Source organism: Hemitrygon akajei, chromosome 26 (genome assembly GCF_048418815.1).
Source record: "Hemitrygon akajei chromosome 26, sHemAka1.3, whole genome shotgun sequence".
Taxonomy (NCBI): Eukaryota; Metazoa; Chordata; class Chondrichthyes; order Myliobatiformes; family Dasyatidae; genus Hemitrygon; species Hemitrygon akajei.
Genome location: NC_133149.1, coordinates 6,650,034 through 6,677,078, shown reverse-complemented (window position 1 = coordinate 6,677,078; position 27,045 = coordinate 6,650,034). Strand labels below are relative to the sequence as shown.

The following is a 27,045-nucleotide window of genomic DNA, read 5'->3' as shown; positions in this document are numbered from 1 at the left end:
TTATTCGTCATTATACCGACATATCACTAAAGAAAACAAACTAAGTACAGGAGTGTCCCTGTATTTCTTTTGATCGAGTCACAAAACACAATAAATACAAGGGTATTTCTGTTCTGATCAACAGACAGAACTGAACACTAGTATTTCAGGCTATTAATTTATCCACCTTTCATTGAAATGTTAACTTCTATGGAGTGAAAATAATTTTACAATCTCAAGAAAATATATGAATCAGGAAGAAAATTGTTCAACTTGGCCCTCATCTTATCAAACCCCTTTCAAGGCTGATTCCTTGAAACCCACACAACTTAGCTCTGCTTGTTTTTTTTTAATGAACATGAGATGTTTCTCTCTAAATTAAAATAATTCATTTCACAGTTCTGTCAACATAACAAGCAGAGGACAAGCACAAAACTCTGAGGCATCATGTCTTGTTTTACAGCATTTTGGTTATTGCAGAAAACAGCTATATGAATTCAAATTATCATCCTCCAGTACATTAAATCCTGTGCAACTTAGGAGACACACTTGCTTTTGCTCAATTATTCCTAATCAGAAACCAGTGTTAACATTACTATGGCGCCAGCAACCCAGTTCTCTGTGAGAAGCTTGTACGTTCTCCCTGTGATCATGTGGGTTTTCTCTGGGTGGTCACAAGGATGTAATTGGGTGGAATGAGCTCACTGGGCCAGAAGTGCCTGTTAGCATACTGTATCTCAAGTAAACAGACCCATGCCAGTTCAGGGAAGTGAAAATCCCCTCATATTCCGTGAAATGCTTTTGTAATGATTATGCCAGCAAGATGCTTATCCTGGCTGCTGTGTTCTGGGAGAAGCTGATCTTAAATGGAATGGCAGGGAATCAAAGACAACATGGGTTAGCAGATTTTGGACATTCTTGCAGACAGAATCATCAGTTTCAAGGAGGAAGCTTCAAAAGTACCTTTTTTCTCTCTCAGACAAGAGGAAACCACAGTTGAGCAGCTGTACAGAATACCGGCTATCTACAGTATCTATGTATGGTTCCATTTTAGCACAAACACAATCACACCAGACGTAAATGTGAATGCTGCTATGTTACAAATCAGCAACAATGAATATATGATTGAGACAGGTTTTTTTATATAACAAATAAAACATTTATTAAACACTGCTAAAAAAAAACCCAAAAGTAAACAAACAACTAACTTAACCGGAAGTCAGCTGCGATACGGAAGCTCGAACAGTTCTTAAAGCGATAATGTGAAAACAGTTCTTGGAAGTAGTAATGCGAAAGTCCAAATGCTTACACAGTCCGTTGAAGGAGAGTCTTCTTGAAATGATTTAAATTCTCTTTCGTGGAGTTACTGCTGATCCCATCCGAAGCATGTTATTCCCCGGAGGATTTACGATTGAAGGAAATAAAACAGCTTAAAGGCACTGACCTTTCTTTGACAAAGCTTTGTATCCAACCCTCTACTCTTCTGGCAGAACAGGGGTTATCATGGATACTCGTTACTAATTCCTCGTGCGAAGATTAAACAAAGGTCGAATCTGTTTCACCGTCGACATTAACTTTCCCAATCCTTCGGGATTTCCGAACTCCTTTAAGATCTTCACTCTCCACTGACCAAACTGACATAGACATAGAATAGTACAGCACATTACAGGCCCTTCGGCCCATGATGTTGTGCCGACATTCAAACCCTGCCTCCCATATAACCCCCCCCTCCACCTTAAATTCCTCCATATACCTGTCTAGTAGTCTCTTAAACTTCACTAGTGTATCTGCCTCCACCGACTCAGGCAGTGCATTCCACGCACCAACCACTCTCTATGAGTACAAAACCTTCCTCTAATATCCCCCTTGAACTTCCCACCCCTTACCTTTGCTACGTTCCCAGTAACCAGGTGACTTACCAGCAAAAGATAGAGAGGTCCGCTGAAGTCTGATGGTACTATTTTCAAATGTTTTTATTTATAAAGGGGCACAAACGTATGGTTAATACATAACATTCAGATCATATACATCGTCAAAACTCAATCTAAAGCACAGGTATAGTAATAATCAATCAGAAATAAGCTCTATCGTTGTCTAGGGGATAATACTGAGTCCAATGGAATATAAAAGTCACTCATAAATCTGCAGGCTTTTCCGTTTGGGAACCGCTGGCATTTCACGTGTTGGAGAGAGAGTGAGTGGTGAGAAAGAAGGAACACTTGCCCGTCGTCTTTTCGAAGCAAATCCCTGTTGTTAGTTAAAATGGTTTTCCTTTTGGTTTCAGCCACAGACTCCCGATCCGGAATCTAACGCACGTGGCTTCCTTCAAAATGGCTTCCTGCTCCGACGGGAAGCGCTATCGTGTCTTCTTCGTGTGTCTCCTTGGTGCGTCTGAGGCCCCGCCTCGGCAGCCCACCTTTTATCTGGACTGGCAGGGTTGTAGATGTCAATCAGGGTGGGGGTGAGGCAATCTTTCCCCCATCACCCAGCCCACGTTGCCCTGAGGGTTTGCACGTAGTCCAGTCCCTTAATCCACAAAGGTGTCTCCCAAGACAATGGCTATGTCCAAGGCTTTTGTCTGGCTGAGAGGCCAGCGCACATTCCAAACCGTAAGGCTTCTCTCTCTTTCTTGCGATTCTCACAAAGGAGGGGGCTGGGGTCATAACACCTTAAAGCCATATTCTCGTGTATTGAGCAGTGATGCCCTGGGGAAGAGGCGCTGGCTGTCCACTCTGTCTATTCCTCTTAATATCTTGTACACCTCTATCATGTCTCCTCTCATCCTCCTTCTCTCCAAAGAGTAAAGCCTAGCTCCCTTGATCTCTGATCATAATCCATACTCCCTAAACCAGGCAGGATCCTGGTAAATCTCCTCTGTACCTTTTCCAATGCTTCCACATCCTTCCTATAGCGAGACGACCAGAACTGGACACAGTACTCCAAGTGGGCCTAACTAGAGTTTTATACAGCTGCATCATTACATCGCGACTCAAACTCTATCCCTCGACTTATGAAAGCTAACACCCCATAAGCTTTCTTAACTACCCTATCTACCAGCGAGGCAACTTTCAGGGATCTGTGGACATGTACCTCCAGATCCCTCTGCTCCTCCACACTACCAAGTATCCTGCCATTTACTTTGTACTCTGCCTTGGAGTTTGTCCTTCCAAAGTGTACCACCTCACACTTCTCCGGGTTGAACTCCATCTGCCACTTCTCAGCCCACTTCTGCACCCTATCAATGTATCTCTGCAATCTTCGACAATCCTCTACACTATCCACAACACCACCAACCTTTGTGTCGTCTGCAAACTTGCCAACCCACCCTTCTACACCCACATCCAGGTCGTTAATAAAAATCACGAAAAGTAGAGGTCCCAGAACAGATCCTTGTGGGACACCACTAGTCACAACCCTCCAATCTGAATATACTCCCTCCATCACGACCCTCTGCCTTCTGCAGGCAAGCCAATTCTGAATCCACCTGGCCAAACTTCCCTGGATCCCATGCCTTCTGACTTTCTGAATAAGTCTACCATGTGGAACCTTGTCAAATGCCTTACTAAAATCCATGTAGATCACATCCACTGCACTACCCTCATCTATATGCCTGGTCACCTCCTCAAAGGACTCCATCAGGCTTGTTAGGCACGATCTGCCCTTCACAAAGCCATGCTGACTGTCCCTGATCAGACCATGATTCTCTAAATGCCCATAGACTCTATCTCTAAGAATCTTTTCCAGCAGCTTTCCCACCACAGACGTAAGGCTCACTGGTCTATAATTACCTGGACTATCCCTACTACCTTTTTTGAACAAGGGGACAACATTCGCCTCCCTCCAATCCTCCGGTACCATTCCCGTGGACAACGAGGACATAAAGATCCTAGCCAGAGGCTCAGCAATCTCTTCCCTCGCCTCATGGAGCAGCCTGGGGAATATTCCGTCAGGCCCCGGGGACTTATCCGTCCTAATGTATTTTAACAACTCCAACACCTCCTCTCCCTTAATATCAGCATGCTCCAGAACATCAACCTCACTCATATTGTCCTCACCGTCATCAAGTTCCCTCTCAGGGGTGAATACCAAAGAGAAGTATTCATTGAGGACCTCGCTCACTTCCACAGCCTCCAGGCACACCTTCCCACTTTTATCTCTAATCGGTCCTATCTTCACTCCTGTCAACCTTTTGTTGAACTGAAGATGCCTTGGGGTTTTCCTTTACCCTACTCACCAAGGCCTTCTCATACCCCCTTCTTGCTCTTCTCAGCCCCTTCTTAAGCTCCTTTCTTGCTTCCCTATATTCCTCAATAGACCCATCTGATCCTTGCTTCCTAAACCTCATGTATGCTGCCTTCTTCCACCTGACTAGATTTTCCACCTCACTTGTCACCCATGATTCCTTCACCCTACCATTCTTCATCTTCCTCACCGGGACAAATTTATCCCTAACATCCTGTAAGAGATCCCTAAACATCGACCACATGTACATTTCCCTGCAAAAACATCATCCCAATTCATACCCGCAAGTTCTAGCCTTATAGCCTCATAATTTGCCCTTCCCCAATTAAAAATTTTCCTGTCCTCTCTGATTCTATCTTTTTCCATGATAATGCTAAAGGTCAGGGAGTAGTGATCACTGTCCCCCAGATGCTCACCCACTGAGAGATCTGTGACCTGACCCGGTTTGTTACCTAATACTAGATCTAGTATGGCATTCCCCTTAGTCGGCCTGTCAACATACTGTGACAGGAATCCATCTTGGACACACTTAACAGACTCTGCCCCATCTAAACCCTTGGAACTAATCAAGTGCCAATCAATATTAGGGAAGTTAAAGTCACCCATGATAACAACACTGTTATTTTTGCACCTTTCCAAAATCTGCCTCCCAATCTGCTCCTCAGTATCTCTGCTGCTACCAGGGGGCCTATAGATTACTCCCAATAGAGTAACTGCTCCCTTTCTGTTCCTGACTTCCACCCATACTGACTCAAAAGAGGATCCTGCTACATTACCCACCCTTTCTGCAGCTGTAATAGTATCCCTGACCAGTAATGCCACCCCTCCTCCCCTTTCCCCCCCTCTCTATTCCTTTTAAAGTACTGAAATCCAGGAATATTGAGAATCCATTCCTGCCCTGGTGCCAGCCAAGTCTCCGTAATGGCCACTACATCATAATTCCATGTATGTATCCAAGCTCTCAGTTCATCACCTTTGTTTCTGATGCTTCTTGCATTGAAGTACACACACTTTTGCCCTTCTACCTTACTACCATTACATCCTTTATACCGCTGCTCTTTCCTCAAAGCCTCTCTATATGTTAGATCTGGCTTTACTCCATGCACTTCTTTCACTGCTCTATCACTCCGGGTCCCATCCCCCTTGCAAATTAGTTTTAAACCTCCTGAACCATGCTAGCAAACCTACCAGCAAGGATATTGCTCCCCCTCGAGTTCAGGTGCAACCCATCCAATCTGTACAGGTCCCACTTTCCCCAGAAGAGATCCCAATGGTCCAAAAATCTAAAACCCTGCCCCTTGCACCAACTCCTCAGCCACGCATTCAACTGCCATCTCCTCCAATTCTTACCATCACTATCACGTAGTACTGGCAGCAATCCTGAGAACGCCACCCTTGAGGTCCTGTTCTGCAGCCTTCTGCCTAGTTCCCAAAACTCACACTTCAGGACCTCATCCCTCTTCCTGCCTAACTGGCAGTATTATAGCGAAACTGCCGGCAATAACCTTTGAGACTTAGAAAGTAAAATGCCACTTTTAAATGAAACTGCGTCATAATATCAGAATACGCAGCAACATGGAGTCAGTGGCAAATTCAGCCACGAACTGCCCACGTCACAGGGCGGGGTTCTCCTTTTATACCTTGTTGAAAAAAAACTATCACATGACCTCTTTTGGAAGAGGACAGCGAGGCTGAGAAGAAGTGCGGCGGCGGCCATTTTCAAATTGCTTCTCAGATCGGAGTTCTGAGAGGCGGGACTGCGCAGGCGCGTGAAGGAGGCCTGGGAAGGAGGGAAGATATAAAAAGGAGAGAAGGAGTGAGGCAGTTCTCTTTTGGAAGAGGACAGCGAGACTGAGAAGAAGTGCGGCGGCGGCCATTTTCAAATTGCTTCTCAGATCGGAGTTCTGAGAGGCGGGACTGCGCAGGCGCGTGAAGGAGGCCTGGGAAGGAGGGAAGATATAAAAAGGAGAGAAGGAGTGAGGCAGTTCTCTTTTGGAAGAGGACAGCGAGGCTGAGAAGAAGTGCGGCGGCGGCCATTTTCAAATTGCTTCTCAGATCGGAGTTCTGAGAGGCGGGACTGCGCAGGCGCGTGAAGGAGGCCTGGGAAGGAGGGAAGATATAAAAAGGAGAGAAGGAGTGAGGCAGTTCTCTTTTGGAAGAGGACAGCGAGACTGAGAAGAAGTGCGGCGGCGGCCATTTTCAAATTGCTTCTCAGATCGGAGTTCTGAGAGGCGGGACTGCGCAGGCGCGTGAAGGAGGCCTGGGAAGGAGGGAAGATATAAAAAGAACGCAGCCTTAAGCAGCGGGCAGCTTCGTTTGCGGGCAGCGGAGTGAGTCGGGAGCAGAGTGTAGGGCTTGGGCTCAGAGGGCTTAGGCGGAAGAGGGCACAGTAGGCTTATCTTTTAGTTCTTGTTATTTTCAGTTATTCGGGAAGTATGAGTGTGAGGGCAGCTTGTTGTTCTCGGTGTCGGATGTGGGAGATTCTGGAGTCTCCGAGCCTCCCGGACGTCCACATCTGCGCCAGGTGCGCCGAACTGCAGCTCCTGAGGGACCGAATTAGGGAACTGGAGCTGCAGCTCGATGACCTTCGCCTGGTCAGGGAGAGTGAGGAGGTGATAGAGAGGAGTTACAGGCAGGTGGTCACTCCGGGGCCACGGGAGGCAGATAGGTGGGTCACGATCAGGAAGGGGAAGGGGCAGGTACTAGAGAGTACCCCAGTGGCTGTACCCCTTGACAATAAGTACTCATGTTTGAGTACTGTTGGGGGGGACAGCCTACCTGGAGGAAGTGACAGTGGCCAGGCCTCCGGCACAGAGGACGGCCCTGTAGCTCAGAAGGGTAGGGATAGAAGAAAGACCATAGTAATAGGGGACTCGATAGTCAGGGGTTCAGACAGGCGGTTCTGTGGAGGTGATCGGGAGTCCCGGATGGTAGTTTGCCTCCCTGGTGCCAGGGTCCGGGACGTTTCTGATCGCGTCCAAGATATCCTGAAGTGGGAGGGTGAGGAGCCAGAGGTCGTGGTACATGTAGGTACCAATGACATAGGTAGGAAAGGGGAAGAGGTCCTGAAACGAGAGTATAGGGAGTTAGGAAGGCAGTTAAGAAGAAGGACCGCAAAGGTAGTAATCTCGGGATTACTGCCTGTACCACGCGACAGTGAGAGTAGGAATGGAATTAGGTGGAGGATGAATGCGTGGTTGAGGGATTGGAGCAGGGGGCAGGGATTCAAGTTTCTGGATCATTGGGACCTCTTCTGGGGCAGGCGTGACCTGTTCAAGAAGGACGGGTTACACTTGAATCCTGGGGGGACCAATATCCTAGCGGGGAGGTTTGCTAGGGCTACGGGGCAGACTTTAAACTAGTAAGATGGGGGGGCGGAAATCAATTTGAGGAAACTATGGGAGAGGAGGTTAGTTCACCAGTAGAGCAAGTAAGTAGACCGTGTGTGAGGGAGGACAGGCAGGTGATGGAGGAGGGATGCGCTCAGCCCGAAGTTGTAGGGGAGAAGAAAGAAAAGGATAATAGATTTGAATGCATTGCTAGGGATGAAAAGAGAGGAGGAGGTGGAGAGTATCTTAAATGTATCTATTTTAATGCTAGGAGCATTGTAAGAAAGGTGGATGAGCTTAAAGTGTGGATTGATACCTGGAATTATGATGTTGTAGCTATTAGTGAAACATGGTTGCAGGAAGGGTGTGATTGGCAACTAAATATTCCTGGATTTAGTTGCTTCAGGTGTGATAGAGTAGGAGGTGCCAGAGGAGGAGGTGTTGCATTGCTTGTCCGAGAAAATCTTATGGCGGTGCTTTGGAAGGATAGATTACAGAGCTCCTCTAGGGAGGCTATTTGGGTGGAATTGAGGAATGGGAAAGGTGTAGTAACACTGATAGGAGTGTATTATAGGCCACCTAATGGGGAGCGTGAGTTGGAAGAGCAAATGTGTAAGGAGATAGCAGATATTTGTAGTAAACACAAGGTGGTGATTGTGGGAGATTTTAATTTTCCACACATAGATTGGGAAGCTCATTCTGTAAAAGGGCTGGATGGTTTAGAGTTTGTGAAATGTGTGCAGGATAGCTTTTTGCAACAATACATAGAAGTACCGACTAGAGATGGGGCAGTGTTGGATCTCCTGTTAGGGAATGCGATAGGTCAGCTGACAGATGTATGTGTTGGGGAGCACTTCGGGTCCAGTGATCACAATAGCATTAGCTTCAATATAATTATGGAGAAGGACAGGACTGGACCTAGAGTTGAGATTTTTGATTGGAGAAAGGCTAACTTTGAGGAGATGCGCAGGGATTTAGAGAGAGTGGAATGGGTCAAGTTGTTTTATGGGAAGGATGTAATAGAGAAATGGAGGTCATTTAAGGGTGAAATTATGAGGGTACAGAATCTTTATGTTCCTGTTCGGTTGAAAGGAAAGGTTAAAGGTTTGAAAGCGCCATGGTTTTCAAGGGATATTAGAAACTTGGTTCGAAAAAAGAGGGATGTCTACAATAGATATAGGCAGCATGGAGTAAAGGAATTGCTCGAGGAATATAAAGAATGTAAAAGGAAACTTAAGAAAGAGATTAGAAAAGCTAAAAGAAGTTACGAGTTTGGTTTGGCAAATAAGGTGGAAGTAAATCCGAAAGGCTTCTACAGTTATATTAAAAGCAAGAGGATAGTGAGGGATAAAATTGGTCCCTTAGAGAATCAGGGTGGTCAGCTATGTGTGGAGCCGAGGGAGATGGGAGGGATTTTGAACGATTTCTTCTCTTCGGTATTCACTAAGGAGAAGGATATCGAATGGTGTAAGGTGTGGGAAACAAGTAAGGAAGTTATGGAACCTATGACAATTAAAGAGGTGGAAGTACTGGCGCTTTTAAGAAATTTAAAAGTGGATAAATCTCCGGGTCCTGACCGGATATTCCCCAGGACCTTGAGGGAAGTTTGTGTAGAGATAGCAGGAGCTCTGACGGAGATCTTTCAGATGTCATTAGAAACAGGGATTGTGCCGGAGGATTGGCGTATTGCTCATGTGGTTCCATTGTTTAAAAAGGGTTCTAGAAGTAAGCCTGGCAATTATAGACCTGTCAGTTTGACATCAGTGGTGGGTAAATTAATGGAAAGTATTCTTAGAGATAGTATTTATAATTATCTGGATAGACAGGATCTGATTAGGAGTAGCCAGCATGGATTTGTGCGTGGAAGGTCATGTTTGACAAACCTTATTGAATTTTTTGAAGTAGTTACGAGGAATGTTGACGAGGGTAAGGCAGTGGATGTAGTCTATATGGACTTCAGCAAGGCCTTTGACAAAGTTCCACATGGAAGGTTAGTTAAGAAGGTTCAGTCGTTAGGTATTAATGCTGGAGTAATAAAATGGATTCAACAGTGGCTAGATGGGAGATGCCAGAGAGTAGTGGTGGATAATTGTTTATCGGGATGGAGGCCGGTGACTAGCGGGGTGCCTCAGGGATCTGTTTTGGGCCCAATGTTGTTTGTAATATACATAAATGATCTGGATGATGGGGTGGTAAATTGGATTAGTAAGTATGCTGATGATACTAAGGTAGGAGGTGTTGTGGATAATGAGGTGGGTTTTCAAAGCTTGCAGGGAGATTTATGCCGGTTAGAAGAATGGGCTGAACGTTGGCAGATGGAGTTTAATGCTGAGAAGTGTGAGGTTCTACATTTTGGCAGGAATAATCCAAATAGAACATACAGGGTAAATGGTAGGGCATTGAGGAATGCAGTGGAACAGAGAGATCTAGGAATAACAGTGCATAGTTCCCTGAAGGTGGAGTCTCATGTAGATAGGGTGGTGAAGAAGGCTTTTGGAACGCTGGCCTTTATAAATCAGAGCATTGAGTACAGAAGTTGGGATGTAATGTTAAAATTGTACAAGGCATTGGTAAGGCCAAATTTGGAATATTGTGTACAGTTCTGGTCACCGAATTATAGGAAAGATATCAATAAATTAGAGAGAGTGCAGAGACGATTTACTAGGATGTTACCAGGGTTTCAGCACTTAAGTTACAGAGAAAGGTTGAACAAGTTAGGTCTCTATTCATTGGAGCGTAGAAGGTTGAGGGGGGATTTGATCGAGGTATTTAAAATGTTGAGAGGGATAGATAGAGTTGACGTGAATAGGCTGTTTCCATTGAGAGTAGGGGAGATTCAAACGAGAGGACATGATTTGAGAGTTAGGGGGCAAAAGTTTAAGGGAAACACGAGGGGGTATTTCTTTACTCAGAGAGTGATAGCTGTGTGGAATGAGCTTCCTGTAGAAGTAGTAGAGGCCAGATCAGTTGTGTCATTTAAGGTAAAATTGGATAGGTATATGGATAGGAAAGGAGTGGAGGGTTATGGGCTGAGTGCGGGTAGGTGGGACTAGGTGAGATTAAGAGTTTGGCACGGACTAGGAGGGCCGGAATGGCCTGTTTCCGTGCTGTGATTGTTATATGGTTATTGTTATATGACCTCTCACTGGCGGGAAAATTACGCCACTCCACCATCACAAGACCATTACCTCATCTCCAGCATAGCTTCAATTACATCATGGTCACGTGACAGGTACAAGATACCCAATGGGTACGTAACAGCTACAAAACTCTAACAACAAGCTCACTGTTTATGCTCTGACCAACATTTCAAATTTAGTACAAAATAGCCAAGAAATTCACATATTATAGTACTGTTCACTGTGTGACACAAGGACAGATAACTTTAAAATTACTTAGATAGAAAGGACTAAGAAACAGAATTTAAAAGTCAGACCAGGCCTTCCAGGATAAAATCAACAGAGAGGTAGAGGAAGAGAGCAAGAGGGTGATCGAAATTTGAAACTTCTGAAAACCAATTGATCCTGCATTCATTGTTAATGTTAAATCTGATATGGATGAATTGTTAACACAAGACAAACTGTAGATGCTGAAAATCCAGAGCAACACACCCACACACAAAATGCTGGAGAAATACAGCGGGTCAGGCAGCATCTATGGAAATGAACAAACAGGTGACATTTCGAGACCAAACCCTTCTTCAGGACTAGGTTTTACATCTGATTATTTACTGACTGATTGAGATACAGTGTGGAGTAGGCCCTTCCAGCCCTTCAAGCCATGCCACACAGCAACCCACCAATTTAATGCTTGCTCAATCAAGGGACAATTTACAATGACCAATTAAGCTACCAACTGGTATGTCTTTGGATGTGGGAGGACACCAGAGCACCCAGAGGAAACCCATGTGGTCACGGAGAGAATGTACACAGGAGGTGTCGAGAATTGAACCTGGGTCACCTGTACTACAAATGTACAGGTAACTGTTGTGCTAACCACCACACTACCGTGCCACCCAAATGTATTCAGGACAGATACTGTGCGCAGGCATTCTGCAGTCACCCAGGCTGAACACGGCCCTAGAGAGTCAAACTCTACTTTGTGGCGCCTAGGGCAACACTTACTATTTGAGTTATTTTACTAATTCTCAAGTACTATTGGCCTAAAATACGAGCACTTAATTGGTTATCTACAGCGTCATTTTCTGTACGTAAAGGTCATTTCTTTTTTCAGACTTCACAACAGCGTGGTTACAGGGACCAGGCTTTTCCCCAACTGCATAAAGTAATTTCACACATTAGAAAGTGAAATTGAGGAACAAGTGCAAGCTTGGCAGAGTCCGGTTAATCAGCAACAACAACGGAAGAAAAACATAAAGGAGCTTAGTCACAAATTGTCCAAAGTGAAATCGGGGAGCATGGAGTACTGTGCAAAAGTCTAAGGTACATGTATACACACACACAGATACATGTGTGAGGGAGTAAATTACCAACTTCTGTTTAGTCAGAGAAAAGTACAGCAGAGAAGCAGGCCCTTCCGCCCATCTAGTCCATACCAAACAACTTAAACTGCCTAATTCCATTGACTGGCACCCAGACCATAGCCTTCCATATCCCTGCCATCTATGTCCCCATCCAAACTACTCCTAACCGTTGAAATTGAACTTGCATGCACCACTTGCACTGGCAGCTCGTTCAACACTGTCACAACTCTGAGTGAAGCAGTTTCCCCTCATGTCCCCTTTAAACTTTTCACCTTTCATCCTTATTCCAACACCTGTAGTTGTAGTCCCACCCAACCTAAGTTGAAAAACCCTCCCTGCATTTACCCTATCTATAACTCTCAGTTTTGTATTCCCCAATCAAATCTCCCTCAATCTTCTACGTTCCAAGGAATAAAGTCCTAACCTATTCAATCTTTCCTTATTACTCAGGTCCTTTAGTCATGGCAACATCCTTGTAAATTTTCTCTGTACTCTTTCAACATTACTTACATCTTTCCTGTAGGTAGGTGATCAAGACTGTACACAATATTCCAAATTAGGCCTCACCAACGTCTTATACAACTTCAATATAACATTCCATCTCAACACTTTGATTTATGAAGGCCAAAGTGCCAAAAACTTTCTTTATGACCCTATCTACCTGTGTTGCCACTTTCAATGAATTATGAACCTGTATACCCAGCACAGTCCTCAGTGCCCTACCGTTCATCGTCTAAGACCTACCTGGGTTGGTCCTACCAAAATGCAACACCACACCTGTTTGCATTAAATTCCAACTGCCATTTTTCAGCCCATTTACCAGCTGAGATCCAGATCCCTCGACTGGGCTGAGAAGTGGCAGATGGAGTTCAACCCAGATAAGTGTGAGGTGGTTCATTTTGGTAGGTCAAATATGATGGTATTAATGGTAAGACTCTTGGCTGTATGGAGGATCAGAGGGATCTTGGGGTCCGAGTCCATAGGACGCTCAAAGCAGCTGCGTAAGTTGACTCTGTGGTTAAGAAGGTGTATGGTGTATTGACCTTCATCAATCATGGAATTTAATTTAGGAGCCGAGAGGTAATGTTGCAGCTATATAGGACCCTGGTCAGACCCCACTTGGAGTACTGTGCTCAGTTCAGGTCGCCTCACTACAGGAAGGATGTGGAAGCCATAGAAAGGGTGCAGAGGAGATTTACAAGGATGTTGCCTGGATTGGGGAGCATGCCTTATGAGAAATAGGTTGAGTTGCTAAAGTTTTCAGGGAATTGGGGGGGGATTCTCAGATTCCTGTAAATAATGGGTTAAGATTGAGTACTGACAATGTCTGTGTATTTTGTTTGTGAGTGAGTGCAGCGTGTTTGAATAATGTCTCACTGCTGCTTCTTTGGAGCAAAGGTTAAGGCTCACACAGATCCACAAAAGATGTCTCCTGATCTTTCACACCTTTTGGTACCTGAAATTAGACAGGACATTCCTTTCTTAATTAAAGCATAAGTTTGGTGGATGCTCTTATCTTTGTAATTAAGTTTTGGCTCCAACAAACCAGGTAGGGCATTCCATTTTTTAATTAAAGTGGCTGGAATGTCTATCAAACTGATTGTTCTTTTGTAACAATAGTCAATTGACTTGGCTGGAATGGTTATCAAAGCGATTGTCATTTGTATTGATGACCTTATAAATTGTTACAATTCTGCAAGTCAAGCAGTGAACTTGTTTGAACCGCTAGAGGGATGAGATCGCTTCTCCCCCTGATGTCCGGACCAAGTTCCCTCGCTGGCTGAGCTCGAAGAAATAAACTAGTGAAAAGTTAAGTAACGATCATTCGTGCTGTGGTTAGTTGGTCCAGTGAATTTAAATTTACAGAGTGAACTCGGCTTTTTGTCCTAGGAGCCAAGGAGGATGAGAGGTGACCTGATAGAGGAGTACAAGATGATGAAAGGTATTGATCATGTGGATAGTCAGAGGTTTTTTCCCAGGGCTGAAATGGCTGCCACAAGAGGACACAGTTTTAAGGTGCAGTTTTAAGGGGGTAGGTACAGAGGAGATGTCAGGGGTAAGTGTTTTTACTCGGAGAGTGGTGAGTGTGTGGAATGGGCTGCCGGCAATGGTGGTGGAGGTGGATACGATGGGGTCTTTTAAGAAGCTTTTAGATAGGTACATGGAGCTTAGAAAAATAGAGGGCTATGGGTAAGTCTAGCAATTTCTAAGGTAGGGACATGTTCGGCACAACTTTGTGGGCCGAAGGGCCTGTATTGTGCTGTAGGCTTTCTATGTTTCTATGTTTAAGCATTGATAATCTTCTTTGCTGTCTACTACACCTCAGTCTTGGTGCTATCCACAAATGTTTTGATCCAGTTAACCACATGATCGCTGATATTGATGACAAACAACAGAACCCGCACTGATTCTTGTGGCACTCCACTAACCACATGCCTCCAGTCAGAGGCAACCATCTACAAACACTCTCTTGCTTCTCCCAAAAAAACAATTTCTAATCTAATTTATGACCACATCTCAAATGCCAAGTGACTGAACCTTCTTGACTAACCTCCCACGTGTGACATTGTCAAATACCTTGCTAAAGTCCATGCAGACATTATTGACTGCCTTGCCTTCATCCAATTAACTACCTTTTAAAAACTCTTTAAGATTGGTTAGACATGACCTACCTTGCACAAACATATGTATGGGGTCCATGGCCTCGTTGCTGATATACCTCTTTTGTACAGTCTACTTCCATCTTTAGAGCAAATACAGATGCAAATACTCCATTCACATCTGCCCCAAATCTTTTGGCTCCACACATAGATTACCATTCTGATCTTCCAGTGGACTAATTTTCTGAATCAGAATCAGGTTTGTTTGTCAGGCATGTGTCGTGAAATTTGTTAACTTTTGTCCCTTGCAATCCTTTTGCTCTTAACATATCTGTAGAATCTCTTAGGATTCTCCTTCACATTGTCTGCTGGAGCAACCTCACGGCTTCTTTTAGCCCTCCTGATTTATTTCTTGTGTTCTCTTGCATTTCTTGTACTCCATAAGCATCTCATCTGTTTCAAACTGCTACGCACGTCCTTTTCTTTCCTTAACCAGAACTTCAATGTCTCGTGAAAACCAAGGTTCCCTACATCTGTTGTCTTTACCTTTTATTCAGACGGACACATACAAGATTTGTACTCTCAAAATTTCACTTTTGAAGGCCTCCCCCTTACCAAGGAGACTTTTACGGAAAACAGCCCATCCCAATCCACACTTGTCAGATCCTTTCTGATACCATCAAAATTGGCCTTGTCCCAATTTACAATCTCAACCCGTAGACCAGAACTGTGCTTTTCCATAACTACCTTGAACTTAATGGCATTTTGATTACTAGAGGTAAAGTGTTCCCCTACAGAAAATTATGTCACCTGCCCTGTCTCATTCCCTTACAGGAGATCAAGTATTAGACATTTCTATGCAACAAATCAAGAAAAGACAACAGCAAATGCAAAAAGTAATTACATAATAATTAATCTACCCTCACTTCAACACTGTGTACATTGGGTATTCGGACTCATATTTCAATCAGGGAGCCGAACCCTTTTCATTGGTTTTCACATCTGTATAGTCAATGGGCTTCAAAATATTTTTTGTTACTAAGGAGTTGGGTGTCAAACCATTGTGCGTCTGTCTGCTGAAATCATTCCTCACTTTTTCCTCGAATGTGGTGATTTTATTGATCCAGGGTCAATAGCAGGTGTTAATGGTTGTTCTGCTGTGTAAACTATTCAGTTCTTTTTTGCATTTAATCCTTCTACTGGAATTTTACTCACATCAAGCGATGGATAAGGATTAAGAAGAACCTCATCAATCCACATGCTGGCAAATGAGTTTTGCAGCTTTTCCTCTTTTGTCGACCAGTGGTAATAATCTGCCTTTCCGGAATCCACGTAACTGCTTTCATATACCTTTGCTGTTGCCTCTTCCGCATACCTTAAAATAAAATATTTTTTGTTGCTTAGCCTGCAGACAACCACATACTCAATGAACAATCCGATACAAATAGCCAAATCAAGAAGTGACCATTTGCCCCTCCAACCAAGAAATTTATATATTTTCTTTATAGACACAGTACTGTGCAAAACTCTCAGGTGCGCGCATGTGCGCACACACAGAGCTAGGGTGCCTAAGACTTTTGCACAGTACAGTAGTAATTTTATGTATTGCACTATTGCTGCCGCAAAAAAAACAAATTTCATAACATCTGTGAGTGATACACCAGATTCTGATATGGGTCTCTGTTGTGGACTGAGAGTGGGAGGGAGGCAAGGAGAGGGGAATCATGATTGGGAAAAGGAGAAGGGAGAGAGGAAGAATGGGAAATACCAGAGAGACATTCTTTAATGATCAATAAACCCATTGTTTGGAATCAAATTACCTTCCCTGGTGTCTCGGGGCTGGGTATGTCTGCACATGTGCCACCTAACACCCATGGCACACCTCTGCCACCTGTCACATATCCCTCTGCGGCACTCCACACTTGCCATTCACAATATTCTTTGCTCCCACTAGATTTACAAACTCGTTCTCCACTCCACATTGCCAAATAGAGCACTGTGCAATAGTTTTAGACACCAAATATGTGCCAGATTTTACACATAAATCTCAAAGTACATCAGGTAAGGATTATTATTATAAAATGCAATTGTTGTGAACACACTCGTCATTTCTGAGAATTACCTTAGTTTTATTTTTAAAGATTAGCTTGATTTGTCAAATGTACATCAATCACACACAGTGAAAGGTGTCATCTGCATCATATCAAATCAGAAAAGATTGGGCTGATAGAGCCCTGTTGGCAGCCTGCTCCTACCCTACTTACTTAATTGTCCCCTATCAGGTTTTTTTTAAACCTTATTATAATATTTTAATACTGCTCTACTATGGCTAGGGAAAGAACAAAAGCTTTTGCAAAAGAAAGAGAAACAGAAGATGAATCCCCAGTCACTTTGGATTCTATATGCGACTTCTTTAAATGGCAAAAATCGGAATTTTCTGTGGCGTTTCAACGACTTAATGGCAAATTGGATACAATCCAACTAACTTTAACTGAGCATGAGAATCAAATTCAGGAAAATACTGCAAAACTGGCGACACTTGAAGAGGATGTTAAAGATACAATTAAACTCTACAAAGAGTTATCCTTATCCAATGTAAAAATGATGAAAATAATTATCAGTCTAGAAAATAGAAACAGGAGAAATAATTTGTGAATTCTGGGTCTTGAAGAATCAATTAAAGGCGCTGACCCTATGAAGTACTTTGCAAACTTTCTGAAACAGTTATTTCCTGTTTTATTCACTTCCGAGCCGGAGCTTGATCGAGCATATCGCTCACCGACTTTGAAGCCACTGTCATCGGCAGCGAGACCCAGGTTGGTCATTCTAAGTTTTTACTTATGGGTAACTCACCACACCCGTCGACTAGGAATGATCGATTTCCACGGTTACAAGGTCAGATTTGTGGAAGACTATTCACCTGAAGTCATGGATGAACGTATGAAATACAAAGAAATCATGTCGGAATTGTACGATAAAGGATTTAAACCATCCCTTTGGTTCCCCGCCTGTCTGAGTATTGTTTTGAAGAACGGATTGCAAAGAAGAATAAAGTCGGTTGAAGACGTAAAAGAGTTTCTGAAGGCGGAAGTCTAAAACTTACATTTCATATTTGATCAATTTTTTCTTCTGTTAATATGAATCTGAAATAAGGTTTCAATAAGCTTACATTTTGGCTGTTCATATATAATTTTGGCTGTTATATATTTTTGATACTTTTTTATTTTATCCCTTTTTGAGTCTTTATTTTAATATAGCTTTCTTTGAATTTGTTTAAATTGACCTTTTTATATTTTTGAATACTGAGTTATTTTTCTCTCTATGTTGTGTCTTGGCAGGGACATAATTAACCTTGAAGGACGAGTTTCTGTCAACAGGGTGTTTTGGGGAGGGAACTTGGTTCTTAGCTCACTGACTGCCTATTGGTCAGCCTTCTGGCTTTGGGTGGGGGAGGGGCTAGGGCTTATTTCTTTCTGGAAGCTGTGTTGGGTTGATTAGAAAGCGTCTTTTTCACATAATTCAATAAGGGGTTTAAGTTTTCTTTGAATAAATTCTTGAAGTTTTTAGTAATTGTTACACCTAGATATGTAAATTGACTTGTAACAACTTTGAACGGAAATTTGGCATTTGATGATATTAGGTCGTTTAAAGGAAATAACTCACTTTTATGTAGGTTCAGCTTATATCCTGAAAAAGAACTAAACTGGGAGATTAAAGAAAGAACCAAAGGTAAAGAAGTTTCAGTGTTAGAGATAAAAAGTAAAATACCATCAGCATATAATGAAATTTTATGAGACATACCTTCCCTTAGTATACCAGAAATGCCCTAGATTCTCGAAGTGCTATTGCTAAGGGTTCTATAGCTAAAGCAAAAAGTAAAGGACTAAGAGGACATCCTTGTCTAGTTCCCCGCTATAATTTAAAGGGCTTAGAAATTTGGGAGTTAGTAATAACCTGAGCGGTAGGAGACAAGTAGATTAATTTAACCCAACGAATAAAATTAGGCCCAAAATTAAACTTTTCTAAGGTCTTAAAAAGATAATTTCACTCAATCCTATCAAAGGCTTTTTCTGCATCTAAGGATAATATATTTTTTTGAATGGTGAATATATCACATTCAATAACTGACGTATATTAAAATGTGAGTAACGATTTTTAATAAATCCTGTCTGGTCATGTGATATAATAGATGGTAGAATATTTTCACGTCTTCGAGCTAAGATTTTGGATAAAATTTTTGCATCACATTTAAAAAAGAAATCGGTCTGTATGAAGAACATTCAGCTGGATTTTTATTTTTTTTAAGAATAAGAGAAATAAAAGCTTCATAAAAAGATTGAGGGAGTTTACCTGATTTAAAGGACTCTGATAAAACAGAGGATAAATAAGGTGTAAGTAACGTAGTGAAAGTTTTATAAAACTCCCCAGGAAAGCCATCAGGTCCTGGGGTCTTACCAGAATGTAAAGCACGTATAGCCTCAGCCACTTCTTCATTGGAAATAGGCTGATCTAACTGTGTTAGGATATCAGCAGACAATGTAGGAATGTTGATATTACTGTAAAAAGCATTCATATAGGTATCATCTGAAGAAGAGTCAGGCTGATACAACTTAAGGTAAAAGTCTTTAAATACATTGTTAATTTCAGAATGGTCGGATGTCTTAGTTCCATTATCTTTAAAAATTTCTGTGATTTGATGATTAACTGTAAAAGATTTTAAGCGATTGGCTAATAAACTACCAGTTCTATCCCCGTGAATGTAAAATTGAGTTTTATCTCTCAACAGCTGTCGTTCAATTGGGTAAGTCAGCAGAAGATTATACTTGGATTGGATTTCAATACGCTTATTATATATACTTGGATCTGGAGATAGGGCATACTTTCGATCAAGATCTTTTAATATCGCTGCTAGGTCAGACCTTTCTTTGTCAGCTTTTTTCTTTATATAGGTAGAGTAAGAAGATAATTTCTCCATGAATATATGCTTTAAAGGTATCCCAGACTATATTACCAGCAGTATCTCCTTTAAAATTTTCTTTAAAGAAAAAAGTAATATGGTTTTCCAAAAACTTTAGATAATTTTTATCAGATAACAATGATAAGTTAAAACTCCAACTTCTATTTGATACAGAATAAACAGGTAATCTTAAAGCCAGAAGTACAAGTGCATGATCAGACAAAGCAATCTCCTTATAATCACAGGATCGTACCAGTGGAAGCAAGTTTCTATCTATAAAAATAGTCAATCCGAGAGTACATATGATGAACCTGAGAGAAATATGAATATTCCTTTTCTTGGGGGTGTAAAAAATGCCACACGTCAAGAATACCACATTGAGATAAAAAAAGATTTAAAAAGTAGGACTGATTTATTAGTGACAGGGGTTTTACTTGAAGAGCGGTCTAATATAGGGTCAAGCCATAAATTAAAATCTCCACCCATCACTAAGGAATACCGATTCAAATCAGGCAGAAAAGAGAAAAGACGTTCAAAGAACAAGGAGTCATCTGTATTTGGAACGTATACATTCGCAAATACGATTAGTTTATTCCCAAGACCACCCGAAACAATAACAAAGCGCCCATTTGTATCAGAAATTACATTATGTTGAATAAAGGATACATTCTGATCAAACAGGATAGAGACGCCTCTCGATCTAGATTGAGAGGGTGAGTGAAAATGTATACCCTTCCATCCTTTGAAAGAATGTGAAATATCATCTTTACGAATATAGGTTTCTTGGAGAAAGATCACATGAGTTTTAAGTTTCCGGATATAAGAGAAAATCTTATTTCGTTTAACAGGGTTATTTAGACCTTTCACATTAAAACTGAGTATATTAATAAAAGAATCCATCAAGTATCCTTTAGTAATGTATAAAAGGTGATCACAGACATGTAGATAGTGAATAAGAACCCATTTCCCCCCTCCCTCCCCCCAAAGAGAGAAATCAGCCAAGGGAGGCTGAAGACTAATTCTAACGTTCCCAACCCAAAGCTCCGGTGGCTCCAGAAAATATATATGTATAGCTGTGCTGAATAAACGATTGTATGTATATGTATATATATACATACACACACAAAAAAAATCAAAGTAAATAAGTTTGCTAATTATGTTTAAAAAAAACCATGGGAAAATATAAGTATTAGTCTCAGTAAAAAAGGAAAGACAGATGTGGAAAATCAAATGTGGAAAATCAATAAGTAAAACAACATATACTCACGGGTGCAAAAAAAGAGTAAAGAAACAAATAGAAGATAATTTAAAAAGGGAAGCGGTTTAGATAGTTTCCTACTTAACACTGAGAGAATATAACGTATTGTTTAAAAAGAGCTGCGAAAAACAGCAAAAGAGAAAATGGATGCAGTCTGCCTGCATGTTTTGCATAGTTTGAAAGATAACAAGGCGCCAGTAACTTAATCAAACAAATGATTAAGACTTCGTAAAACCAAGAAGCCTTGTTATCAACAAAATGCCAATTACTTGATTGAACACATGAAATTAAAACATTTAACATAAAACAACTCAAAGTTGAATTTAAGGATGGAGACTTTGTAAAAGTTTCTTAGCTTCTTCAGGCTTTGTAAACCAAGAAACCTTATTATCAGAAGTAGTAACCTTGAGTTTACACGGATCTCTGAGAGAAAGGCGACAGCCAAGCTTAAAAAGATCAGACATGACCTCTTTAAAAGCCTGTCTAGCTCTTAGAACTTCCGGTGGATAATCTTGAATGATCCGAAACTGTTGATCACGAAATTGTAATATACGTATCTTCCTTGATTCACGAAGGATCTGTTCTTTAATCTGATAGTCATAAAAGTAAATGATAACAGAGCGAGGTTTGGCAGGATCCCAATTAGGCGGGGTAACTTGGTGAACGCGCTCAAATTTTGGTAGTTCCGATAATATATCAGGGAATAAATCTTTCAACATTTGAGCACAAAAATCGATAGGTCGATTACCCTCCAGTTTTTCAGGGAGCCCAAGAATTCTGATATTGCACCTTCGGTTCCTGGTCTCCAAATTTGTAAGTTTCTTCAGTAACGCGTCGTATTTTTTAAGTTGTTCCTTAGAAATTTTCTTGAAACCTTCGATATCCTTCTGCAACACCGGCAGAGATTCTTCGTGTAGTTTAATACGAATTTCGTGGTCATTCACAGTCTGCTGTATACTTCCAAGTTTCCGATTAAGCGTTTTCAGTTCAGATTTAACCAGGTCGAAGGAATTCTGTAACAAATCAAACTTGGATTCCAAGTCATCCAGTTTATCCAATTTTTCGAGTTTCTCTGACATTTGTTGAATCATTTCAGTCAAAGTCTCTAAAGTAGTCTCACTTTTTGACGGCTTTCTACTCATGGTGCTCTCACCGAGATAGGTTTAAACAGCAAAGTAAGCAAATAATTTCAGAGCACGTAGCTAGTGCAACCTACTCCATTACAGCCACCGGAAGTCTCCCTGACTACCTAACCTTACGATTTGCTTTCTAGTTTCAATAACTTATGGCCAGATCTTTTAATTACATGGTGATTTGTATTTAAAATGGCTTGAAATTTTTTTTTTTTACAAGAAACGCACATACGCGGCTGTGATAGCTTACGTTTTTTTACTCGGTGGAAGGGTATGCAATTCCATTCTTTGTTTAATGCAAAATCACGTGGAGTTTCGATTTTTGTAGATAATACAGCATAAAGTTGTTTCAGATCCTAATGGTCAATTTGTCATTGTATCAGGGAGTTTAGACAGTAAACTGATTGTTTTTGCTAATGTATATGCCCCCAACGCAGACGATCCAGGATCTTTTGAACATCTATTTTCTTTTCTGCCAGATTTGTGTATTTACTCTCTTGTAATGGGAGGAGATTTTAACTGCTGGTTCGATCCAGTATTAGATCGCTCATCTGTCAAACCAGCCACACTTAATAAAACAGCTTTGTTTATCCACTGCTTTCTAACTAAATGTGGTATAGTTGATGCTTGGCGTTTTCTTCATCCGACAGACAGGGAGTATTCTTTTTTCTCTCATGTCCATCATTCTTATACCAGGATTGATTTTTTTTTATTGATCGTCGAATGATTCCATTGATTCGATTGATCGAATATAAAGAGATTGCTATTTCTGACTACTCTCCTGTACTTCTATCTCTAATCTTCCTGGTCCTATCCCTATGAGTAGATTTTGGTGATTTAATTTAACTCTGTTATCCGATGAGGACTTAAAAAAAATTATGAAGAATCAAATTACTCTTTTTTTGAAGAAAATATGTCAGAAGAGACGTCTAGCTTTATTACATGGGATACTTTTAAAGCATATATCCGGGGTCAAAATATTTCTTATACTGCAAACATCATTAATAAAGCTAACAGAGAAAGAAACAGACTAGCTAATCAGTTAAAACAACTGGATCGTAAATATGCTTTGGTACCTGATCCTGAAACATATAAGAGACGCATTGAAACCAAAACTAAGTATGATTTCCTTTTAACCTATCCAATTTAAAGTCAGCTTTTAAAAGATAGAAGTCAATTTTATATTCATGGAGATAAAACTGGTAAGCTACTAGCTAATCAATTGAAGCCATTTATAGCCAAGCAGCAAATAAAAGAAATACATAAAATTAATGGGGATGTGACAACTGACCACTTTGAAATTAATGACACTTTTAGGGAATTTTATTCCAAATTGTATAGCTCTGACTCTGTTAATGATAATACTGCAATGAATAATTTTTTAGATCAATTAAATATTCCTAATCTATTGATAGATGACCATAGGCAATTGGATCAACCCATTTCCCAGGAGGAAATTGCTCAGGCTATTCAAGCATTGCATTCTGGGAAATCCCCAGGACCCAATGGATACTCTGGAGAGTTTTATAAGGGTTTTTCCTCCTTGCTTATACCACACTTATATTCTACCCTTACAGATTCCTTCAAGGTAGGAAGATTACCACAGTCTTTTTACAAAGCTTCCATTTCACTTATTCTCAAAAAGAGTAAGAATGCTACTGAATGTTCTTTGTATAGACCTATCTCTGTACTCAATTTGATACTAAAATATTATCAAAAGTGTTGGCTCGCAGACTTGAAAATATTATATCTTCTATAGTTTTGGATGATCAGACAGGATTTATTAAAAATCGATATTCCCATTTTAATATACAATTTCTGTTAAATGTTATGCATTCTCTATCTAAGGAAATATCGGAATGTGTGATATCTTTAGATGCGGAGAAGGCCTTTGACAGAGTTGAATGGAATTATCTTTTTATATCCTCAGGAATATTTAATTTTGGACCTAATTTTAATCATTGGATTAAATTACTTTATTTATTTCCCTCTGCTCGGGTTCTTACTAATTTTCAGAATTCTAAACCTTTTAAAGTCTAACGAGGAACTAGACAAGGTTGTCCTTTGAGCCTTCTGCTGTTTGATTTGGCATTAGAACCCTTAGCAATTGCTTTTCGAGAGTCTGAAGAGATTACTGGTATTTTAAGGAGATTTAAGGAGAGGTACTATTCATAAAGTGTCGCTCTATGCTGCTGACTTATTGCTTTTTAAATCTAATGTTACAACCTCTTTACCATTTGTGTTCCGTTTACTGACTAATTTTAGTCAGTTTTCAGGATATAAATTAAATTTACATAAGAGTGAACTGTTTCCTTTAAACAATTTAATACCATCCGATTTAACCTTCCTTTTAAAACTTTAACAAAACAATTTACGTATTTAGGAGTAATAATCACTAAGAATTATAAAGATTTATTTAAGGAAAATTTTTTAACTTTATTGAATTATGTTAAAAAAAACACTTTCTAATTTTCTCTCTTTATCACTGATTGGCCGAATTAATTCCATTAAAATGAGTATCCTACCAAAATTTATATATCTTTTTCAAGCTGTGCCTGTTTTATTTCTAAATCTTTTTTTGACTCTTTGGATTCAATTCTCTCTTCCTATATATGGAAGAATAAAAATCCTCGAAATAAATAAAGTTTACCTTCAATAAACCAAACAGAATGGAGGCTTTGCCTTACCCAATTTTAGATGATATTATTAGGGAGTTAATATATGAAATATTATGTTCTGGATATATTACATTAACCATGAGAATTGCCCTATATGGGTTTCTTTGGAAGTCAATTCTAGTATGAAATTTTCCATTACTTCTTTACTTGGATCCTCACTTCCTCTATCTTTAAATAAACTAACTGACAATGTGGTGGTCAAACATACTTTGAAGATTTGGTTACAATTTAGAAAACATTTTAGTTTATTGAGATTCTCCCTCTCCAATCCCATCTTTTCTAATTGTTTTTTAAAACCATCTTTATGGACCTATCTTTTAAAGAATGGGATAGATTGGCTATTAAACGATTTCAGGATTTGTTTGATGGAGGGAATCTCTCTTCTTTTGTGCAACTTTCAACAAAATTTAACCTTTCCAATACTCATTTTTTTTGATATTTACAGGTATTTTTTTAAAATGCCAACTACATATATTTCCTACAAGTCCAGATAAGAATATAATAGATACAATTTTTAATCTGAAACCCTTTGACTCTTCAATATCTCACATTTAGGGTCTGCTGTTGGGACTGGAAAAGGCCTCTTCAGATAAAATTTAAAGAAAAGGATTTACAGATTCTCACATCTGAAGAGAACTGGAAGACTATTTTAAAATGGATTAATTCTTCATCATTATGTGCTCGTCATTCTTTATTACAATTCAAAGTGGTACATATGTTCATATGTCTAAAGACAAGCTCTCTCGTTTCTATGCAGATATTTCCCCCTACTGTGATAGATGTACTAATGGAGTGGCCACACTAATTCATGTTTGACTTGTCCGAGCCTTGAAAATTTTTCGGAAAGAAGTATTTCAAACTTTTTCTCTACTCTTCAATGTTAGTTTTAAGCCCAATCCCTTGACTGCAATGTTTGGTATTGTTGAGGATAGTATTACAAAACTGAAGCCAACTAATTTGCAGGTTTTGGCCTTTATGTCTCTTATGGCTAGGAGGGTGATCTTGCTCAAGTGTAAGGAGGCTGCCCTGCCCACCCATGTTCAATGGTTATCTGAAGTTAAGTTGTGCCTTGATCTGCAGAAGATTCGTTGTTCGATTTCTGATTCTAAACATGATATTCTATTGCAAACATGAGTAAATCTGCAGATGCTGTAAATTCAAACAACACACACAAAATGCTGATGGAACACAGCAGGCCAGGCAGCACCTATAGGAAGAAGCACTGTCAACGTTTTGGGCCGAGACCCTTCGTCAGGACTAACTGAAAGAAAAGATGGTAAGAGGTTTGAAAGTAGGAAGGGGGGAGGAAATGTGAAATGATAGGAGAAGACTGGAGGGGGTGGGGTGAAGCTAAGAGTTGGAAAGGTGATTGGCAAAAGGGATACAGAGCTGAAGAAGGGAAAGGATCATGGGACGGGAAGCCTAGGGAGAAAGAAAGGGGGAGGGGAGCACCAGAGGGAGATGGAGAACAGGCAGAGTGATGGGCAGAGAGAGAACAAAAAGGGGAGGGGGGAAATAAATAAATCAGGGATGGGGTAAGAAGGAGAGGAGGGACATTAATGGAAGTTAGAGAAGTCAATGTTCATGTCATCAGGTTGGAGGCTACTCAGACGGCATATAAGGTGTTGTTCCTCCAACCTGAGTGTGACTTCATCTTGACAGTAGAGGAGGCCATGGTTAGACATATCAGAATGGGACTGGGACGTGGAATTAAAATGTGTGGCTACTGGGAGATCCCGCTTTCTCTGGCCGACAGAGCGTAGGTGTTCAGCGAAACCGTCTCCCAGTCTGCATCGGGTCTCACCAATACATATAAATATAAATATATAAATGGTCTCACCACCATTCAGGGCCCCAGACAGTCCTTCCGGGTGAGGCGACACTTCACCTGTGCGTCGGCCCGGTGCTCCCAGTGCGGCCTTTTATATATTGGTGAGACCCGACGCAGACTGGGAGACCCTTTCGCTGAACACCTATGCTCTGTCCGTCAGAAAAAGCGGGATCTCCTAATGGTCACACATTTTAATTCCACGTCCCATTCTGATATGTCTATCCATGGCCTCTCCTCTACTGTCAAAATGAATCCACATTCAGGTTGGAGGAACAACATCTTATATACCATCTGGGTAGCCTCCAACCTGATGACATGAACATTGACTTCTCTAACTTCCGTTAATGCCCCTCCTCTCCTTCTTACCCCATCCCTGATTTATTTATTTCCCCCCTCCCCTTTTTGTTCTCTCTCTGCCTGCTCCATCTCCCTCTGGTGCTCCCCTCCCCCTTTCTTTCTCCCTAGGCCTCCCATCCCATGATCCTTTCCCTTCTCCAGCTCTGCATCCCTTTTGCCAATCACCTTTCCAACTCTTAGCTTCACCCCACTCCCTCC

General features: G+C 41.0%; 1 protein-coding gene across 4 annotated transcripts in view; it reads right to left on the bottom strand.

Moving 5' to 3' along the window:
* LOC140716743 (uncharacterized) overlaps positions 1 to 27,045 on the bottom strand; it is a 256,747-nt gene that overhangs the window by 31,086 nt on the left and 198,616 nt on the right. For 3 of the 4 annotated variants that reach the window (XM_073029548.1, XM_073029550.1, XM_073029549.1), the window contains one exon: positions 15,849 to 16,008. The exons of the other annotated variant lie outside the window; for it this stretch is intronic. In XM_073029548.1, coding sequence (XP_072885649.1) covers positions 15,849 to 16,008 — 160 coding nt within the window. The remainder of the gene's footprint in view (positions 1 to 15,848; positions 16,009 to 27,045) is intronic. 4 annotated transcript variants of the gene reach the window in all.